At 34.0% G+C, this 18,073-nt stretch overlaps 1 protein-coding gene across 1 annotated transcript in view; it reads left to right on the top strand.

Annotated features, from left to right (window-relative positions):
- The window catches only part of ADAM32 (ADAM metallopeptidase domain 32), a 176,573-nt gene extending 166,570 nt beyond the window's left edge, over positions 1–10,003 (top strand). The window contains exons 18-19 of the mRNA XM_036838636.1: positions 8,612–8,711; positions 9,840–10,003. Of these exons, the coding sequence (XP_036694531.1) occupies positions 8,612–8,711; positions 9,840–10,003 (264 nt within the window). The remainder of the gene's footprint in view (positions 1–8,611; positions 8,712–9,839) is intronic.
- The last annotated feature ends 8,070 nt before the right edge of the window (positions 10,004–18,073 follow it).

The raw sequence follows: 18,073 nt of genomic DNA, 5'->3' as shown, positions 1-18,073 counted from the left end.
CGGTGCGCGGGCCTCTCACTATCGCGGCCTCTCTTGTTGCGGAGCACAGGCTCCAGACGCGCAGGCTCAGTAATTGTGGCTCACGGGCCCAGTCGCTCCGCGGCATGTGGGATCTTCCCAGACCAGGGCTCGAACCCGTGTCCCCTGCATTGGCAGGCAGATTCTCAACCACTGCGCCACCAGGGAAGCCCCACCTTTTTACTTGTTAGGATGGAGTGCTGACTTCCAAGTTACTTACGTGCCAGACTGTTTTGTTCTCACAAAAATTTTTAAAAGTGGGTCTCTGCTGCTGTAACTAGAGAAATATAAATTGGGCATATATAAATGGAAATTTTATTAAGATGCTTTTCTGAAGACAAGGAGTGCTTTACTAACACTTCACAGAAATCTTCCAGTGCAGTGACAGCCACCCCACCCAATCAATCTTGTATAATTTAATAGCTTAAAAAAACAGTAAATACTCAGATTTGATCATTTGGCATTCCAAAATACTAAATAGCTATTTCATGAATTGACTATTAGGTAGTCTGACAGTGGGTGAATTGGCCTAGGCAAATTGGCTTTCTATGAATTGACTTTCAGAAAATTAACTTAAAGCCCCAAATCATACAATATTAAAATAATAAATATTAGAATAATAAAAAACAGATTGCAGTATGAAGTCAGTAAGTTAAAAAAAAACCCGTCACATTTGAATACAAGTGTAAAGCACTATCCAAATTTAAAAATATTCTTTCTGTTGAAAACTTTCTTTCAGGGGTCACAAATTTAAATATGCCAATGGACTAAATCAATGGGTAAATTTCATTTGGTGTACAAAGAAAGACGTTAAACTACTTGTGTCACCATTGACACACCTACCTAGTTATGTTGCTTTATTGTAGTTTATTTTTTGAAACGTCTCTGTGCATGCACATGTGTGTTTGTATACATGCATATATATACACACACATAAATAAATTCACTAATAAGTTTAACTTTAAAATTATACCAGTGTTACCACATTAGTTTTTGACTGTTCTCTTGTTATCAATTTACCATGTTTTGTTACTGTTTTTTTTATTCTAGACTCATTTAATCATGTACAGAAATATATACACATATATTCTTTGATATTAGCAAGAGCTCAGAGCTCTGCTTGGCGCATAGTAGGAACTCAAATCTTTGCTGAATGAATATCTGTCTGTGGATTGATATTAGATAGATATAGGTGGTATTGCACTTTTCTGTGTCTTACTTTTTCATTCAACAATATTTTACTTAAATCCTTCCGAGTCAGTAGATATAGGTTTAATAAGTATTTTTTTGTGCGTATGTCATTGCATGCTGGCACCTGTATTTCTGTGGGAAGATTACCAGGAGTGTGACTGCTTGGTTGAAGGGTATATATGTTTAAAATTCTAATATAAATCTGTTAAAGCCATATTTCTTTCCCAAAATGCCCAAACACTTTTAAATTTACTTGCAATGTAAACAAATACCTCCTCTACTTCATCTCTCTCCCTTACCCCCAATCTTCTTGAGCTTGAGATCTAGAAATATTCCTTTGAACACTCTGGGCATGTCAAATAAAACTTATCTGGAGCCTAAATTTGTCCAACAGGGCAATTGTTGACCTGCTAACAATCTTAAGTTCTCACTCCTTCAAATTCACGGACGTTGCTTATTCTTTTCTTCCCATAAAATAAGTAGTACTTACTCATCATTGAAGACTTTGAAAATTTAGAAATCTAAAGTAGAAAGCAAAAAATTAACCATATTTTTTTACAATACAGAGTTAACTCTTCTCCTGCAAGCTTTGTTTCTTTGTCAATGTATGTACATGTGTACATATGTATAAATTCGTTTATTCATTCATTCATCAAATGTGTTTATCTGTGTGAGTATGCAAATTTATTCATTGAGTCACTGATTCAACAAAGCAGACATGGTACTATATATAAAGGGAAATAGCTTGCTTTTTTAATCCCACGCATTTCTCTCTTAAGAACTTTTCCATGCTTTAAATATTGCCTAAAAATCGTTATAAGAAACAATATTATTTACAATTGGCCCTCCATATCCATGGATGTGGAACCTGCAGATATGGAGAGCCAACTGTACAATGAAGTTTATATAAAGGACTTTGATATCTACAGGGGTCCTGGAACCAATCCCCATTGCATACTGAAGGATGACTGTAACTTTTTTATTTTAACCATTCTGTTATGTTAAATGTCATATGATATTTGATTCTTCATTATTATCAAAATTTGCTTTGATGAACAAACTTGTACATAAATATTTGTAAGCATTCTTGCTATTTCTATAGGATAGATTCCCAAAACTAGAATTATAGAGTGTAAGGGGGTAATCCCCTTTAAGATATTAACCTAAAATTTTTAAATGCTTTCCAATAAGTTTTATAAATTTATTCTATGGGAATAGGCATATGAGAATGCCTCTTTCATTTCTTCCTCTCAAGTCTAAGTACTATTTTATTTTTGATATTTGCCAACTTGATACACAAGAGAAAGTTCTTCACTATGGTTTTAATTGTCTCCTTTGACTGTTAGTGAGATTGAACATATATTCATATGTTTAATAACCATGTGTTGATCAGTAAATTATCTATTCCTGCCTTTTGCCCATTGGTGTCTAAGATGTGGTGCCATGTATATTATTCATTTGTCAAATATGTATAATGGCTGTTTTATTTTCTTGACCTATCTACTCTTATACCAGTATAATGTTTTTTACATTTTATAGCTATTGGTAAAAATCAAATATTTATATTGATATGTCAAATTTTCTAATTATCCCATTTTTGGATTATTTATTCAAGTCTTTGTTATTTTCAGGATAGTTTTATGTTTTCTTCACATGATGTTGCATATTCCTTGTTAAAATTATTTATACATATCACATAGTTTTGTTACTGGTGTGATTAGGGATCTTTCCTCATTACATTTACTGTGTAAGAAAGTTAATGATATTTGCATATTCATTTCTATTCAGGCAACTTACTAAACTATAGAAAATTTTTGAGGTTTTTGGTAGACAGTCATCTCTTGAAAATAACAATAAAATTACCCATTTATTTCTAGTGGCTGTACTTTCAGTTCTTTCTATTGCTTTATTATATTGACTGGATCTTAAAGGAAAATTGAAAATAATAGTGGTTATTTCCTAGGTACCTTGGAAGTCAACCTTGCCCTCTGATGCAATGTGTCTCAGATTCTTCTTGAGTTATCCAGCCCTATTTATGTAATCAATCACTCTGAGAAGCTCTGGCACTTTTGAAAAGGGGACGATATTCAAGACCATAATTAGATCCTTAGGGGTACACACTGTATTTTTTTTCATATAAGGAGAGACACAGTGGAAAAACAGTGAGGCTACTATCCGCTGTTTTTAAAAGAATTACCCTTTTCTCAGGAGTTCATGGATTTTTTGGAGTATGGAAGAATACATGGATCTTTAATCACAGTTTTGCCATAAACAAGTAGAAAGCTGGAAAGAAATGTATGAAACAACAGTTTTCAGATATTAGACAATAGGCAGCATAGGGCTTTATTCCCTGAGAGAAGGGAAACAAAAGAGATGTGATTTCCCTGGCTCTCTTCCTATTGTCAGGTTTTGGACTGCAGCGCCTTGGGTGGGATCTGGACTGAGCGCAGGCTCAGTAGCTTGAGGAGAAGGAGATTGGCATTATGAGAGATTAAAGTGGATGGAATCTGTGAGGCAATGTTCCAGGGAAGAAGCATTGATATGCAGGAAGAGGTTCAGAAATTTGCTTAGAGGTCCTTATGGGTCTATTGATGAAGATCAAACCACACAAGACCAGGGAAAGAATGACAGAACTGTTAAGCTGAACAATTATCAATGTTTACAGAAGGCTGGGAGTTAATTTGAATTACAATCAGTCAGAGTGAAGAGGTGTTTTTGAAAACCTGGGACATTCACTAGAGATCCCAGAAGAGTCATGCTTTACTAGTAGCACTAAATTAGCCTTAGAGAAAAGGATATTCTAAATCTGCCCTATCAAAGTTTAAAAACAAGCCTTGATCAAGCTGTTCTGCAAGTAACTTAACTGCCTGCCAGCACCAATATGGCAATCTTTAAAGGAAAACAACACATTCTACAATATGATATTCACAGTATCCATCATAACATTTTAGAAAGTAACAAACATACAAAGAAGGAGAATTATGTGACCCATACCAGGAGAAAAATTTAGTCAATAGAAATAGACCCAGCAGTGTTAAAAATGATATAATTATTTGACAGGGATTTTAAAAAGCTATTACAAATATTCTCATTGATTTAAAATAAAACATTAACACGGCAAGAAGAGAACTGGGAGATATAAAAAAGCACATGGAATTTATAGAAATAGGAAAACACCATAACTGAAATGAAAAATTCTTTGGATGGTATTAACAGCACAACTGACACAGAAGAAGAAAATGTCAGTGAACTTAAAGATAAGGCAATAGAAACTATTCAAACTGAAGCAAAAAACGTAAAAAAGACTGAAAAAAAAATGAATCAGTGACCCATTAGATGCTGTCAAATGGTTCAGCATATGTGTAATTAGTGTTGCAGAAGAAGAGAAAGAGGGGAGGCTAGAAAATTTTTCAAAATTTGATAAAGCATGAACTCAAAGTTCCAGGAAGTTCAGTAAATCTCAAGCCAGAAAAACACAGATACATACCAAGACACCTTATAATCAAATTACTGAAATCAACAATAAAGGGAGTATTTTTTTTTTAGGCTAAAAAACAACTTTTATTTATTAAGAATGAATAATGATATAATATATAATAATGAAAATAATCAAGAACTAATAATGTATCAAGAAGAAGGATTATTACTGACTGATACACATAACTGAAAAGCCCAAGCATGGCTAGATTCCAAGACTCAGATGATGCTGTCAGGATTCTGCCTCCCTCCATCCCTCGATTTGGCTCCCTTCCCTCTAGGATTCACTTTCATGCAGACTCTCCACACATGTGGTACTGAAAGTGGCATTCAGCAGCTCTAAGTTTAAATCCTACCAGCAGTAACTCTGAAACAAATAGCTTCTCTTTCTAAAGGGTTCCAATACATTGACTAATTGGCCTGATCCGGTTCATGCACCAACCTCTGGGCATGGAAAGTGTGATGCATCAAAGCTGGGCAGAGTCACGTCCCACAGTAACCACACTGCCGATTTATAAAGGATTCATTTCCCCCAAGAAAATTTCAGATACTGTTGCCAGCTGAATAGTGTAGATTCTGGGAAGAAAAAAATAGCAAGTGTTCATTACTATTATCTTAAGACCATAACCACTTAACCATATTTCTCAGATAAAGAGGTTTACTGAAATAGCTATGTGTGTGATGGTTAAACTATTACATTAAAAAGGGACATTGAGTGATTAAGTCTACACCAATATATTCATGAAGGTAGTCTCAAATGCCCACAAACAATATCGAACACAAGAACAGATGCTCAACTTTGGCTTGTCACAATAATAAAATAAAAATAAAAATATACAAAGGACCAAGAGCAGAGATTTGAGGCCTAAAATCCATATCTATACTATGATTTCTACTCAACCAAGGTTGATTGAAACAGGTAGCTTCCAATTAATAAAAGAGGTGGTTGCTTTAGTTATAAAAAGATAAATTATTGGTGTCAGTCAATCCTATTCATTCCGAAACAAACATGAAAGCAAAATATGATGTTCTTTTGTCCCCATTTTTTCCCCTAACAACTTCAAAGCTACAGAAACACTGAAGACTATTACAATGAACATCCACATACCCTTCACTTAGATTTACCAGTGATTAACATTTTGCCGTACTTGCTTTCCCTAATAAAGGGAATATTTTAAATGTAGTCGGAGAAGAAAGACACATTGCATCTGGAGCAACAACGATAAGAATGACTCCAGGCTTCTTATCAGAAAATATGTAAGACAAAAAAAATTAAATGACATCATTTAAGTGTGAGAAAAAACCTGTCATTTAGTGTTCTGTATCCAATGAAAATATTTCAAAAATTAAGGATATAAAAGAATTTTTTCAGATATAAACATCTGAGAGAATTTGTTGCTAGAAGATATGCACTAAAGGAAATATTAAACTATATTCAGATAGAAGGAAAATAATGTCATATGGAAATGTGGATCTACACAAAGCAATGAAGAGTGCTGGAAATGAAAAAGACGTGGATAAATATAAAATAGTGTATTTCATTTAAACTTTTTTTTTTTTTTTTAATTTAAGGCTGTGTTGGGTCTTCGTTTCTGTGCGAGAGTCCTCCCCAGTTGCGGCAAGCGGGGGCCACTCTTCATCGCGGTGCGTGGGCCTCTCACCATCGCGGCCTCTCTTGTTGCGGAGCACAGGCTCCAGACGCGCAGGCTCAGTAATTGTGACTCACGGGCCTAGTTGCTCCGCGACATGTGGGATCTTCCCAGACCAGAGCTCGAACCCGTGTCCCCTGCATTGGCAGGCGGATTCTCAACCACTGCACCACCAGGGAAGCCCTCATTTAAACTTTTAAGAAGACAATTGACTTTTTAAAGTAAACACGATAATAATGTATTCTGGCATTTATAGCACATTTAGGCAAAGTTGTTTGTTGTTTCTATTTCTGTGATTTTCATTTGCATTTCTCTTATGATTAATGGTGTTGAGCATCTGTTCATATTCTTGGTGCCATTTGTATATCATCTTTGGAGAAATATCTACTCAAGTCCTTTGCCCATTTTAAAGTTAGGTTATTTGATTTTTTTTGTTGACTTGTAGGATTTCGTTGTATATTCTGGATATTAACCCTTTATCAGATATATGGTTTACAAGTTTTCTGTTCTGTAGGTTGCCTTTTCACTCTGTTGATTGTTTCCTTTGATGCACAAACGTTTTTAAGTTTGTTGTATAGTCATTTGTCTATTTTTACTTTTGTTGCTTGTGCTTTTAGTGTCATATCCAAGATATCATTGTGAAGTCCAATGTTACGAAGCTTTCCCCCTATGTTTTCTTCTTGGAGTTTTATAGTCTTAGGTCTTACGTTTAGGTGTTTAATCCATTTTGAGTTAATCTTCATATATGATGTGAGATAAGGGTCCAACTTCATTCTTTTGCATTGGGTATCTAGTTTTCTGAGCACCATTTGCTGAAGTGATTCTCCTTTCCCCATTGAGTGGTCTTGGCACCCTTGTCAAAGATCCGTTGACTATATCAGTAATATGTTTACCAATAACAGTAACTGAATAGATAAATGGAGATATGGGAAAACTCTTTTTTATAGTATAAACAATATAAAAGGAATAATGGAGTTAAATAATTATCAATGGATGCTAAAACTAGTGGGTGAAAGTTTTATGAGGACCCAGATACTTTCATAATCTCACAAGTATCTCCTCACAAATTGCTTATTAATTACAAATGGAGGCATGGTAACTTACAGTGGAAGAAAGTTGGAAGACAGCACCTTAACCAAGTGATCCAAAAGTAACAACACAATATTATGACAAAGTGACAACATGGTGTCTCCTGAGAAGGACGACATTACTTCTGTGAGGTATTTCACAGTAGACATACACATACACACACAACAACATGAAGGTGATGTGATAGAGCTAAGGCAATGGATACCCCAAACAGAATAATTTTTTCCTGTACATTTAAGCCATGGAATAAAGAAATTAGATTCATGCTCTTAAATTGAGATCTTAGAAATTGAGAGATGATTTATATTATTTTGAGAAGTAGCATAGCATAGTGGTCAAGGGCAGAGACTCTGAAACCAGATAGCTTCAGTTTAAATCCTGTCTCCATCACTTACTAGCCATGTGACCTTTGGCAAGTTAAATATCTATGCCTCAGTTTATTCATCTGTAAAGTAGGAATAATAATAGTCCCAACCTTATAGGGCTGTTGTGAGGATTTGATGAGTGAATCTATATAAAGTGCTCAGAATAGAGACTCACACATAGCAAGCACCATAAAGTTGTTTGCTATTATTAATTAATTAAAGAAATTAATTATCTGATGCCCTCTTGGAATACAAAAAAACCTTTGCTTAAAAATCAAACAAACAAAAGCTAACAAATTAAACAAACCTGATCCTGGTCAAGGGCCGTATTATGCTAGTAAATGTTTACCAACTAGTGTGAGGAAGGGTAAAGCCCTCATTTGTAAGTATAAATACTTCAAACTACCCCATGATGTCACTGAACTTGGAGATGGGAAGAGATGTTACACACTCAGCCCTGGGAGCTGATACTGGCTGGCTCTAACACACCACTGGAATGGTCTCATTTTCATTAGAATTTATGTAGGTGTTTCTGAAATTGCACACTAAATTTTCAGGTGAACATTTGAAGGTGTTAAATTTTCCAGGTGCAAATATTGTGAGCCTCACTTTACAGCTGCTTTTTAGCGTGTGTGTATGTGCGTGTGTGCACTTTAGGCTAAAAAACCAAGCATTCAATTTGTAGAATTCTCTCTCTAAATAAATCAAATAAAATTACACTAGATGAAAATACAAAAGTAAGCTTGATGATCCATCTGATAATTTTACTTTCTATGAGAAAATATTTTTAAATGATCATTTGAATTAAAAAAATGATTCTAGGTGTGCACTTCCGAGATGACATGCAACTGTTCTAGTGGCTACAGCCCTCCAGATTGCCAAGCGCGCTCCAGAGAATCTTCCAGATTGCCTGGGGAACAGGGCAAGTATCTATCTCTTCTTGTATCCAGTTAATAAAATTCTCAAATTGCTTACCTTCACAAAGACAAAGTTCGATTTTTGCCACTTTGAAAGAAACCAGTATTTGTAATTAAAAGGTAAATAGGCTTCCTCAAGAAATAGACACCAAATATGCTTTCTTAATCTTGCTTTTTGTCCTAATATCAATTTTGAATATGATTGAAGCTGAGGGTATCTTTTAAAATTTTTATTTACTTATGTCTGACTTTCTCCTTTAAACTGTCTTTCAACCTTTCCCCCTTTTCTGCCTGATCCTGTGGTCTCAGCTCTATACAAACAACACACTCTGTGTCCAGCACTGTTAATATGTGTCTGTTATAGAAGAAATAGAGGAAATAGAAGATAAGTTTTTAGTCTGGCGTTTATAGTTTAAATGATAAAAATCTATTAATTGCTGCTAAAGAGATGACAGAAGGGGCTAAAACAATATTCTGTTTGTTCACGATGACTTTAGTTTTTGTCATTCATTCATTGATTTAGCAAATATTTATTGAATTCCTAATATATACCAGGTGTTCATCATATGGCACTAAGCATGTACAGTAAGCAAAACAGAGTCCCACTCCTCATGGAATTTAAAGAATACCCAGTGCTAACTAGCTGCAGAATTAGGATTAGGAATCAAGTCTCATATTTTTTATGGCAGTGACGTTTTAGTAACACTGCAGTGACTCCGTATGTAAAAACAGATCCCTAAATGTCAAAGAGCCAACAGTCTAATAAAGAAAAACGGGATATGCACAGATATAGTGGAATTCTGTGATAATGCACCTTGTAACAATGCAAGTTTGTTGGATAACCTTACATATTATATATCATTGAAGTTTTGGGGTCCCACTTATAGTGGGATTTTGCTGTAGCTGCTGTATAATGTAGAATACGTTGGAACTTTCTGGAACTTTGTTTCTATTCTTTTAGAATGAGAGTTTATAGAGATAGTCTTAAGTATTATGATTCTATTACTATTTTTCCATATTCCTTGAATAACAATAAACATTAAGAACATTGTAATTAGTTTGCTGTAACTTGAAAGTAAAAGTAGACAGCTTAATTTTTTTACTCTGACTTTTTAATGTATTTTTATTTTTAGGTTTAATCAAGGAAAGAGGTTTTGAGAAGGCTGGGAAGAAGCGGTGGCTTTTGGGTATCTACATTGCTTTACCTGTTCTCGTCGTAGCAACCATAGTAGCTGTTTCATGGAAGCCTTTGAAAAAGTGGTTCAGCAAGAAAGAGGAACCCCAAAGTAGCGAGTAAATTGAATTTGTGTTCTGAAGTTAAACTTTAGTACCATTTAAATCTAGTCACATATAAGGAAATATTATGAGCAGCCATAATACTTTACATTTTACAGGAATTTTGAATGCTACATAAGTATCTCATTTAATTATTTGAGATAGTTTTGAATATCCTTATTTTAAAGATGCAACAATTTTGGAATGTGGTTTTAATAACTTCCCAATGTCATCGCCTTGGTAATTGAGAGAGGAAGAACTAAAATGTATCCATATCTATTGCTTTCAAATGCCCAGTGATCCGTGCCACCTACAGGAGAAGTACCAGAAGTATTTATTTGGAATGCAGATTTATGAGCCTTATCACAAATGAAATATTTCAATTTGCATTGCTGCCTCATGTAAGAAATAATTTTAAAAATATTCTCTGGGAAAAGTCTTCAGAAGACAAATTTATAATTTAGTATATAAAATATTTTTATTTAAAAATATAGTTCAAAAACAAAGACAGAACAAGGTGACAAACAACCGTTTGCCCACCACTGGAAATAAACATGAATATTTTGTTTCTCTTATGAAATAAACCGCTGTCTATACAGCTGCAATCCCCATCTCCCTCTCTGCGGAGAACAACCTCTGCACTGAAAGCTGGTGTGTATCATATATTTTTACTACACGTGGCTACATCCCTGTGCCATATCTAGAATTATATATAATTTTAAATATTTATACTTTATACATATGTTTACCCTTCTAATTCTAAGTTTGTTTTTCCTTTTTTTCCTTTTTCTTTTTTATGAGCAGTCTTCTCAGAGGTTTTTCTATTTTATTAGTAATTAAAAAATATAAATTGTGGTTCTGTTGAGATCCCTATATTTCCGTGTGTTTATTACCCTTAACTTATTCTCTGTTCCTCTTTGCTACTCTCTTCACCTTTGCTATGTGTTTGTTAATTTTACCTTTGTGGAGTCTAATGCTTTGTTTATTAATTTTCAATTTTTCTTATTTTCCTAATATGCTTTTAAAGTGAAAACTTTCTCCCTTATATATCATTTCATCTACATTCTCCAGTTTTTAAGATACAGCTGATATTCAGTTAAAAAAATTAGAAACTTCCAGCACGATTTCTTATTTAAATCATGAACAAATCATGGTCTTTAGTTGTCAGTTATATGATTTATTTTTGTTGCTGTAAAAGTTATTTTCCAATTTTATTACCTTATTGGGAAAGCTTTGTCTCTATGATTTAGACTCCTAAATGTTGGAACCAGAAAGGAAGTCATTTTTTTGTAAAAATGTATGCTTGATACGCATGCTTCAATTAATGTGATACAGTATGTTTTTTTCTTTGTTTTTAGAACAAACTTTTTAATTGTGCTGTTTCAAATCATCTTTATCCTTACTGGGTTTTTAAATTTTTTCTCTACTTGATAATTTATTTTCTATGAGAGGCAAACTAAGATTTTCCAACATGTCATGGCTTTCTCTTTGATTGTTGAGACTTCTGCTTTATATACTCTGAGGCAGTGACTAAATGCATAATGTTCAACGTAGTTATATATTCTTGGTGTATTTTCTTTTTCATTAATAATTGTATCTTAAATTCTATTCTCACTCTTATATTGCTATATATCAACTTGCTCTTTGAAAGTTAGACTTACCTATTACATATTTTTCATCCCTTATTTTCAACCTTTCTTTGATTTTAGTTGGTATCTTATAAACAGCCTTTATATGAAATGCAGTAGTGGAGTTTGTTACATTTATATGCTTAATATATGATGGCATATATTCACATTGAAATTTACCATCTTATTTTCTTCCTACTTACTATCCTCTTTTTTTTTTTTTGCATTTTTTCCTTTTCCCAAGATCCATTTTCTTGATTGTGCTTTTTCTTCTTCTTTTCTTTTTCTCTTCTACTATTTTGTACATTTTTATATTCTGTTTTTATTGTTTTAATGATTCTTGTTAACTTTTAGCATTTGTAGCTAATGTTGTATAATGTCTTAATTTAATCATTGTATATAATCTTCTGAATAACACAAGGATCTTAGCCATTTAACACTAACCTATCTTTTTCAATCTGTTTGTCATTTGGCTTTTCAGTTCCCTCCAAATAAGTTTTGTGTTATTGTGTTCTTATCATTATTATATTTAGTTAATACTTATTGGGATTTCCTGATATATTTCCCAGATTCTTTATGATTCCCTTTTTTTAAACTTAGTTTTGAAATAATTTAAGAAATATAAAAAGTTGCAAAAATAGCACAGAATTCCGTTGTACTCATCACTTAGGTTTTCTCAATAATAACATCTTACATTAACATAGCGCATTTTCAGAGCCAGAGAATTGGTATTTGTACAATATTATCAATTAAACTATAGACCTTATTCATATTGACCAGTGTTTACATACATACACTCATTTTTGAGTATGTGTGTGTATATATTATGAAATTTTGTCACATGGTTTGTGTACCAATGCCATAATTATCGCCATTCTTTTTGGAATCCTGCTTTTTTCATTCTAGGTTCAGTATTCTTGGAGAAGTACCTGCTTTGGTAGTTATTGCAGTGATGGTCTATGTGTAATCATCTGTTTGCCTTATATGCCTGGAAATGGTTTTATTTCACTTTCACTCTTGAAATTCTATATGGGTATAGAATTTTAGGTGGACAGTTATTTCTGTCAGCCCTTTTATGATGCCATTGAATTCTGGCATTTACTGTTGTTGAGATGTCTGCTGTCAGATTAATTAATTCATTTTTACCTTTATACTTGCTGCACTTTTTTTTCTAAGTTAGCTTCTCAAGTTTTCTTTTGTCCAAGGTATTATGTTACTGAATTATTACTTGTTCTGATATGAGTTTGTTTTTATTTTTCCAGCTCTGAATTCACATTAATCTTCAATTATCATGTCTTTCTTCAGTTCTGGAAGATTCTCAGTCATTATCTCTTCAATGCTTGACTCTTCCCCATTCTATCCCTTTTATTTTTCTGAAATCCCTATATTTTAGGGTCTTCCATTCTAGCCTGCATGGTAGATGGTGATGGTTGTTCTCTTCCTCATCTTTATACTTCTCCTCCTTTTTCTTCTTTTCTTTTAACACTAAGAATGAAGTTTTTAAAAGCTGAGATACAATTTACATGTAGTAAAATTAATCTCTTTAGTTTATGTAATTCTATGAGTTTAACAAATATGTACACTTACCACAACCTCAATAAAACATAGAACAATTTGATCACCTCAGAATTCCCTCTCACCCCACCTTCAGCTCCTGGCACTGACAGATGTCTTCTTTGCCTATAGTTTTGCCAATTCCAGAACTTTGTATAAATGGAATCATATACTGTAGTATGTAATCTTTTGAGTCTGTCTTCTTTCCCTTGGCATAATGCATTTGACATTCATCCATGATGTTATGTGTATCAACAGCTTGTTCTTTTTCTAATGTATAGTTCTATCGTGGTATAATTGACATACAGTAAATTACATATATTTTAAGTGTATAATTTTGTATGTTTTGGTAATTTGAAAAGTAACACTGATGAAACCATCACCGTGATCAAGATTATGAAGATATCTGTCATGCCCCCAAATTTCCTCGTGCCCCTTTGTAAGCCCCACTCCTGCCTCTTCCACCTGCTTTACCCCCATACTGCTGCTGATCGGCTTTCTTAGTTTGCATTTTCTAGAATTTTATATAAATGGAATCATACAGTATGTACTCTTCTTTTTGTCTGATCTATTTCACTCACCATGATTATTTTGCAATCCATCCATGTTCTTGTGTGATCATTTTTTTTCCTTTTATTGCTGATAAGTATTCAGTTGTATGATTATACCATAATTTGTTCATCCATTCCATCTGTTGATAGTTATTTGGATGCATTCCAGTTTTTGGCTGTTATAAATGAAGCCATTATGAACATTTGCATACAAATTTCTATGTGAACATATGCGTTCTTTTTCTTAGTTAATACCCAGGACTGGAATGACGGGGTAATATGGTAGGTATATGTTTCACTTCTAAAGAAAGAGCTAAACTGTTTTGCAAAGCAGTTCTTCTATCTTATATTCCAGCCACTAGTATGTGAGAGTTCTAGTTCCTCCACATTCTCACCAACACTTATATGGTCATATATTTTTTTAATTTTAGCAATTCCGATAGTGTGCAGTGGCATCTCATTATGGTTTTAATTTGCATTTCTCTAATGACTAGTGATGCTGACAGTTGTTTCATGTGGTTATTTGTCAGATGTACATCTTCTTTGGAGAAGTGTGTATTCAAATATTTTACCCATTTTAAATTAATTAATTAAAATTACAATCCGGAGGTCTTTTATTTATTTATTTTTATGCCTATTATGGCATGATTTCATAGGGAATGGGTTCCAGCTCACTGGTTCTCACAAAGTGTGCTTCTCTGGATGGAGCAGGCTGGTGCTTCAGTCAAACCCACGTTCCTTTCCCTTTGGCTTCCTTCTTTTTCTGATCATATTTCCTTCACTCATTTCAGGGAGCGATCTTGGTTCTTAGAGTGCTTAATGTCCTCAATAAGTACATTAATTCTCTTGGCAAGAATCTTGCCCTTAATTCGTTTGTTTTCAACAATGCCAGCAGCCTGCTGGGTAACATTGTAGACTCCCAGTTTTTGTAACATTTGTGGGACATTCCTTTTTTAAATAGTGCCAGTTCCCTTGCTGTCTACAATATCACTTTTTTGTAGATTCCCATGTATGTGACCAAAGGAACAACCCCATGTTTTCTAAAAGGTCTAGAGAATGTATAGCAGGTGCCTCTTCTCTTTTCTTTTGTGTTGGTCTTTTTGACAAATTACTGGAAGATGGCAGTTTCAGCTGAAAGACCCCATTTTTTGATTGGGTTGTCTTTTTATTATTGAGTCAGTCAAAACTTTTTGATCATTTAAAAAATGGATTGTTTGTTTTCTTATTATTGTATTTTGAGTGTTCATTATAAATGCTGGATACAAGTGCTTTATTATATATATGATTTGCAAATATATTCTTCTAGTCTAAGGCTTTTCTTTTCACTCTTTTAAAGAGCAAAAGTTTTAAATTCTGATGAAATCCAGTGTATCAATATCTTCTTTTATAGATCATGATTTTGATGTTGTATCTAGGAAATATTTGCCTAACCAAAATTCATGAAGATTTTCTCTCATGTTTTCTTTTAAAAGTTTTAGGTTTTGCATTTAGGCTTATATCCAATTTGAACTAAGTTTTGTATGGGTATGAATTGAGTGTTTTTCTTTTCCTGCATAAGAATATCCAGTTGTTCTAACACCATTGCTTTTAAGCTTCGTTAAGCAGGATCAGAATGGTTAGCACTACGGAGGCAGTACCCTTCCATGTAACTCTACCAAACTCACTGTGAATTATGAGATTTTTCAACTCAGATGGTGGGAACACAAACTATTCCTGTTCCTATATGAGTACAAGAGATTGCTTCCTTTATTAATTTCTAATAATTTTTCTCTGGCTCAGGGAGTTTCTTCACTTGCATTCAGTGATTGGTACTCTGCAGAACACTCAAAGAGGACCCTCCACAGATCTCAGGAGCTCTCTGTGCACCTCCTTCCTTCTCTGGTATTCTGCCCTGAGAAGTGTAGCTGCCTTGGCATCCCCACACCCTATTACCTCAATTCAGGGAGACTTCTGGCTTTGCCTGGGTTTCCCTTGCTGTGCTACAGGATGGCAACTCTCCTCAGGCAGTAACAAGGGGCAATCACAGGTCTCACCTTTATTCCCTTCTCTCATAGATCACTATCCTGCCTAATATTCGGTGTCTGAAAACCAGCATTTAATATATTTTGTCCAGATATTCATTTGTTTTGGGCAGGAGGGTAAATCCAGTCTGTTACTTCATCTTGACCAGAATTGGAAGTGTGTCTTTATGGTTTATAACTGCACTTTCATAGCTCTCTCTCCATCTCACATTCTGTTTGATTTCCTCAGATCACTCTCATTTCACCAATTCTTCCTTCTGTGTCCTGTTCTAGACTTATGGATTCTATTCTTGCAAAAATCTCTATGGAGATTCTAAATATTCTCAAAGTTTTTTAATCATTTGTATTTCTTGGTGTGTGAACTCATTGTTTTGCTCTGGCTGTTGACATTATCTATTAGGGGTTTGTAATCGTACAAACCTCTTTTCTCTTCAGTGTCTTTTCTTTTCAGTGTCTATGCTTTTCCCATGAGAATTCTGCATGCCCTGTGTTGAAGACATACACATGTGGGTGGTTTCATTTTTGCTGCTTTTAAAGCAAAAATATTTGGAACAGCTGCTATGCATGGTGTTCAAGAATTTGTAGGAGTGTGACTGGGGCCCTGAAAGTACATTTTTTGGAGGCTTGGGACTCTGCAGTGATGCATTTTCCCCCATCTACTCCTGTTGCATGTCCCCCTTTCCCTGCTGCATTCCAAAGGCCACTGGTCAGAATTTTTACTATCCCTGTGTAATGGGTGGTACGGACATTCATGGCTCCCAGGTTAAATGGCTCCAGTTAAGGAGCTCACTTAGTTTCCTTGCATGCAAAGGCCTCATAACTTCTAAGGAATGGCTATTAAATCTCTAGTCCCAAAGTCATATCACTGGTTTAGACGCCCCTGCAATCATTCACTTTTATCTCCTGTTTACCCTTTGAACTCTCAGTTTCTTCATTTTTTACTAGCACCAGGAGAATTCTTTTCTTGTTGTTAACCTCAGTTATGTATTAACTGTTTGTCTTATTTTTTTTCAGCACTCCTCTATGAGGAATGGAAAGGGGAATTGTCCCACCAGCTCATTCTATCAGATTGTCTAGAAGTCAGTATGGGTTTTAACTTATAAAATGTAGCATTTTTTAATCAATGAATAAAAAGTTAAAAGCTGGGGTATAAAGGTCAGAATCAGGAATTCAGGGTCAAACCTATATTCTGTGTTTAGAAGTGATAAGGAAAAAGAAAATTTGTGCCTTCTTGATAATTTCTTTAGAACAAGTTTGAAATGCACTCTTTGTGGATGAGGTATATAAGTAAATAAGAATGTTATTTATTTGCATCTTTGTTCAGTGACCTTGGACATTATTTTCTTTTTTGGTAACTTACCTTGTAAAAGAGATAATACTGCTTATAAAATGGCCTGACTTTTATTTATGCAGTTGGCAAGCACTCTTAGGTCTAACTTTGGACACTATTTTCCTTTTTTTTTTTTAATATCCAGATCAGAAGGCAGCACTCACAGAAATGCTAGCAGGTAGGTAAACTGGAAGGCATCTTAAGACACATGTTGAAAATTAAGAATGAATTAATAATTCACAATGTCTAGATACTGTTTGAACAGCTACATTTGGTAAAGTAATCCACTGAAAACCAGGCTACTAGTATATAGTAATTTAGTTTCTAGTAAATTAGTCTTTTATTCATTTAATAAATACTTATTGGAAGTCTACTCTGAGGAAACAAGGAATAAAATAGCTGACTCTAATAAAAGATAGGATATGTATAATTAGTAAAGAAAAAGGATGTATAGTGCCTGGAAATTACCCAACTTGGGTTATATTTATGTACTGCTTGGGTAAACAAACAAGCAAATGCTTGACATTTGATAGATTGTACATGACAGAACTCATGTATAAATTTCTATAATAATTATGGGTTGATGAGAACTAATTACACTGACTTAGCTGTGCTTTTCTTTTCATCATTAATAAATAGCATATTGTCCCCGTTAATATTTCTTAACAATAAATTCAGTCCTTACTGTTTTATAACTGCTATACCAACGTTCTGTTCTATTACATTATCTAATGTAACTTTTCATCCCCTTACTTTCAACCTTTTATTTAATTTGGTCTCCTGAAAACAGCCTGCCAATGGAATTTTAAAATATGTAACCTCAAGAGTTTCTCAGTAGTTGAATTGAATATGTTTATATACTTATAATATGTTTGCTGATATGTTTAAACTAAATTCTGCCATTTTGTTTTGTTTTTTTCTATTTATCATGCTTTTTCAGTATTTTCTCTACTTTCATGTATTCCATCATATTGATTGTGCTTTCATTGTTTTTTCTTTCCTTCTATC

The sequence above is a fragment of the Balaenoptera musculus genome, chromosome 21, assembly GCF_009873245.2.
Source record: "Balaenoptera musculus isolate JJ_BM4_2016_0621 chromosome 21, mBalMus1.pri.v3, whole genome shotgun sequence".
Taxonomy (NCBI): Eukaryota; Metazoa; Chordata; class Mammalia; order Artiodactyla; family Balaenopteridae; genus Balaenoptera; species Balaenoptera musculus.
Note: the sequence above shows the minus strand (reverse complement) of the source record. Positions and strands in the feature narration are given on the sequence as shown.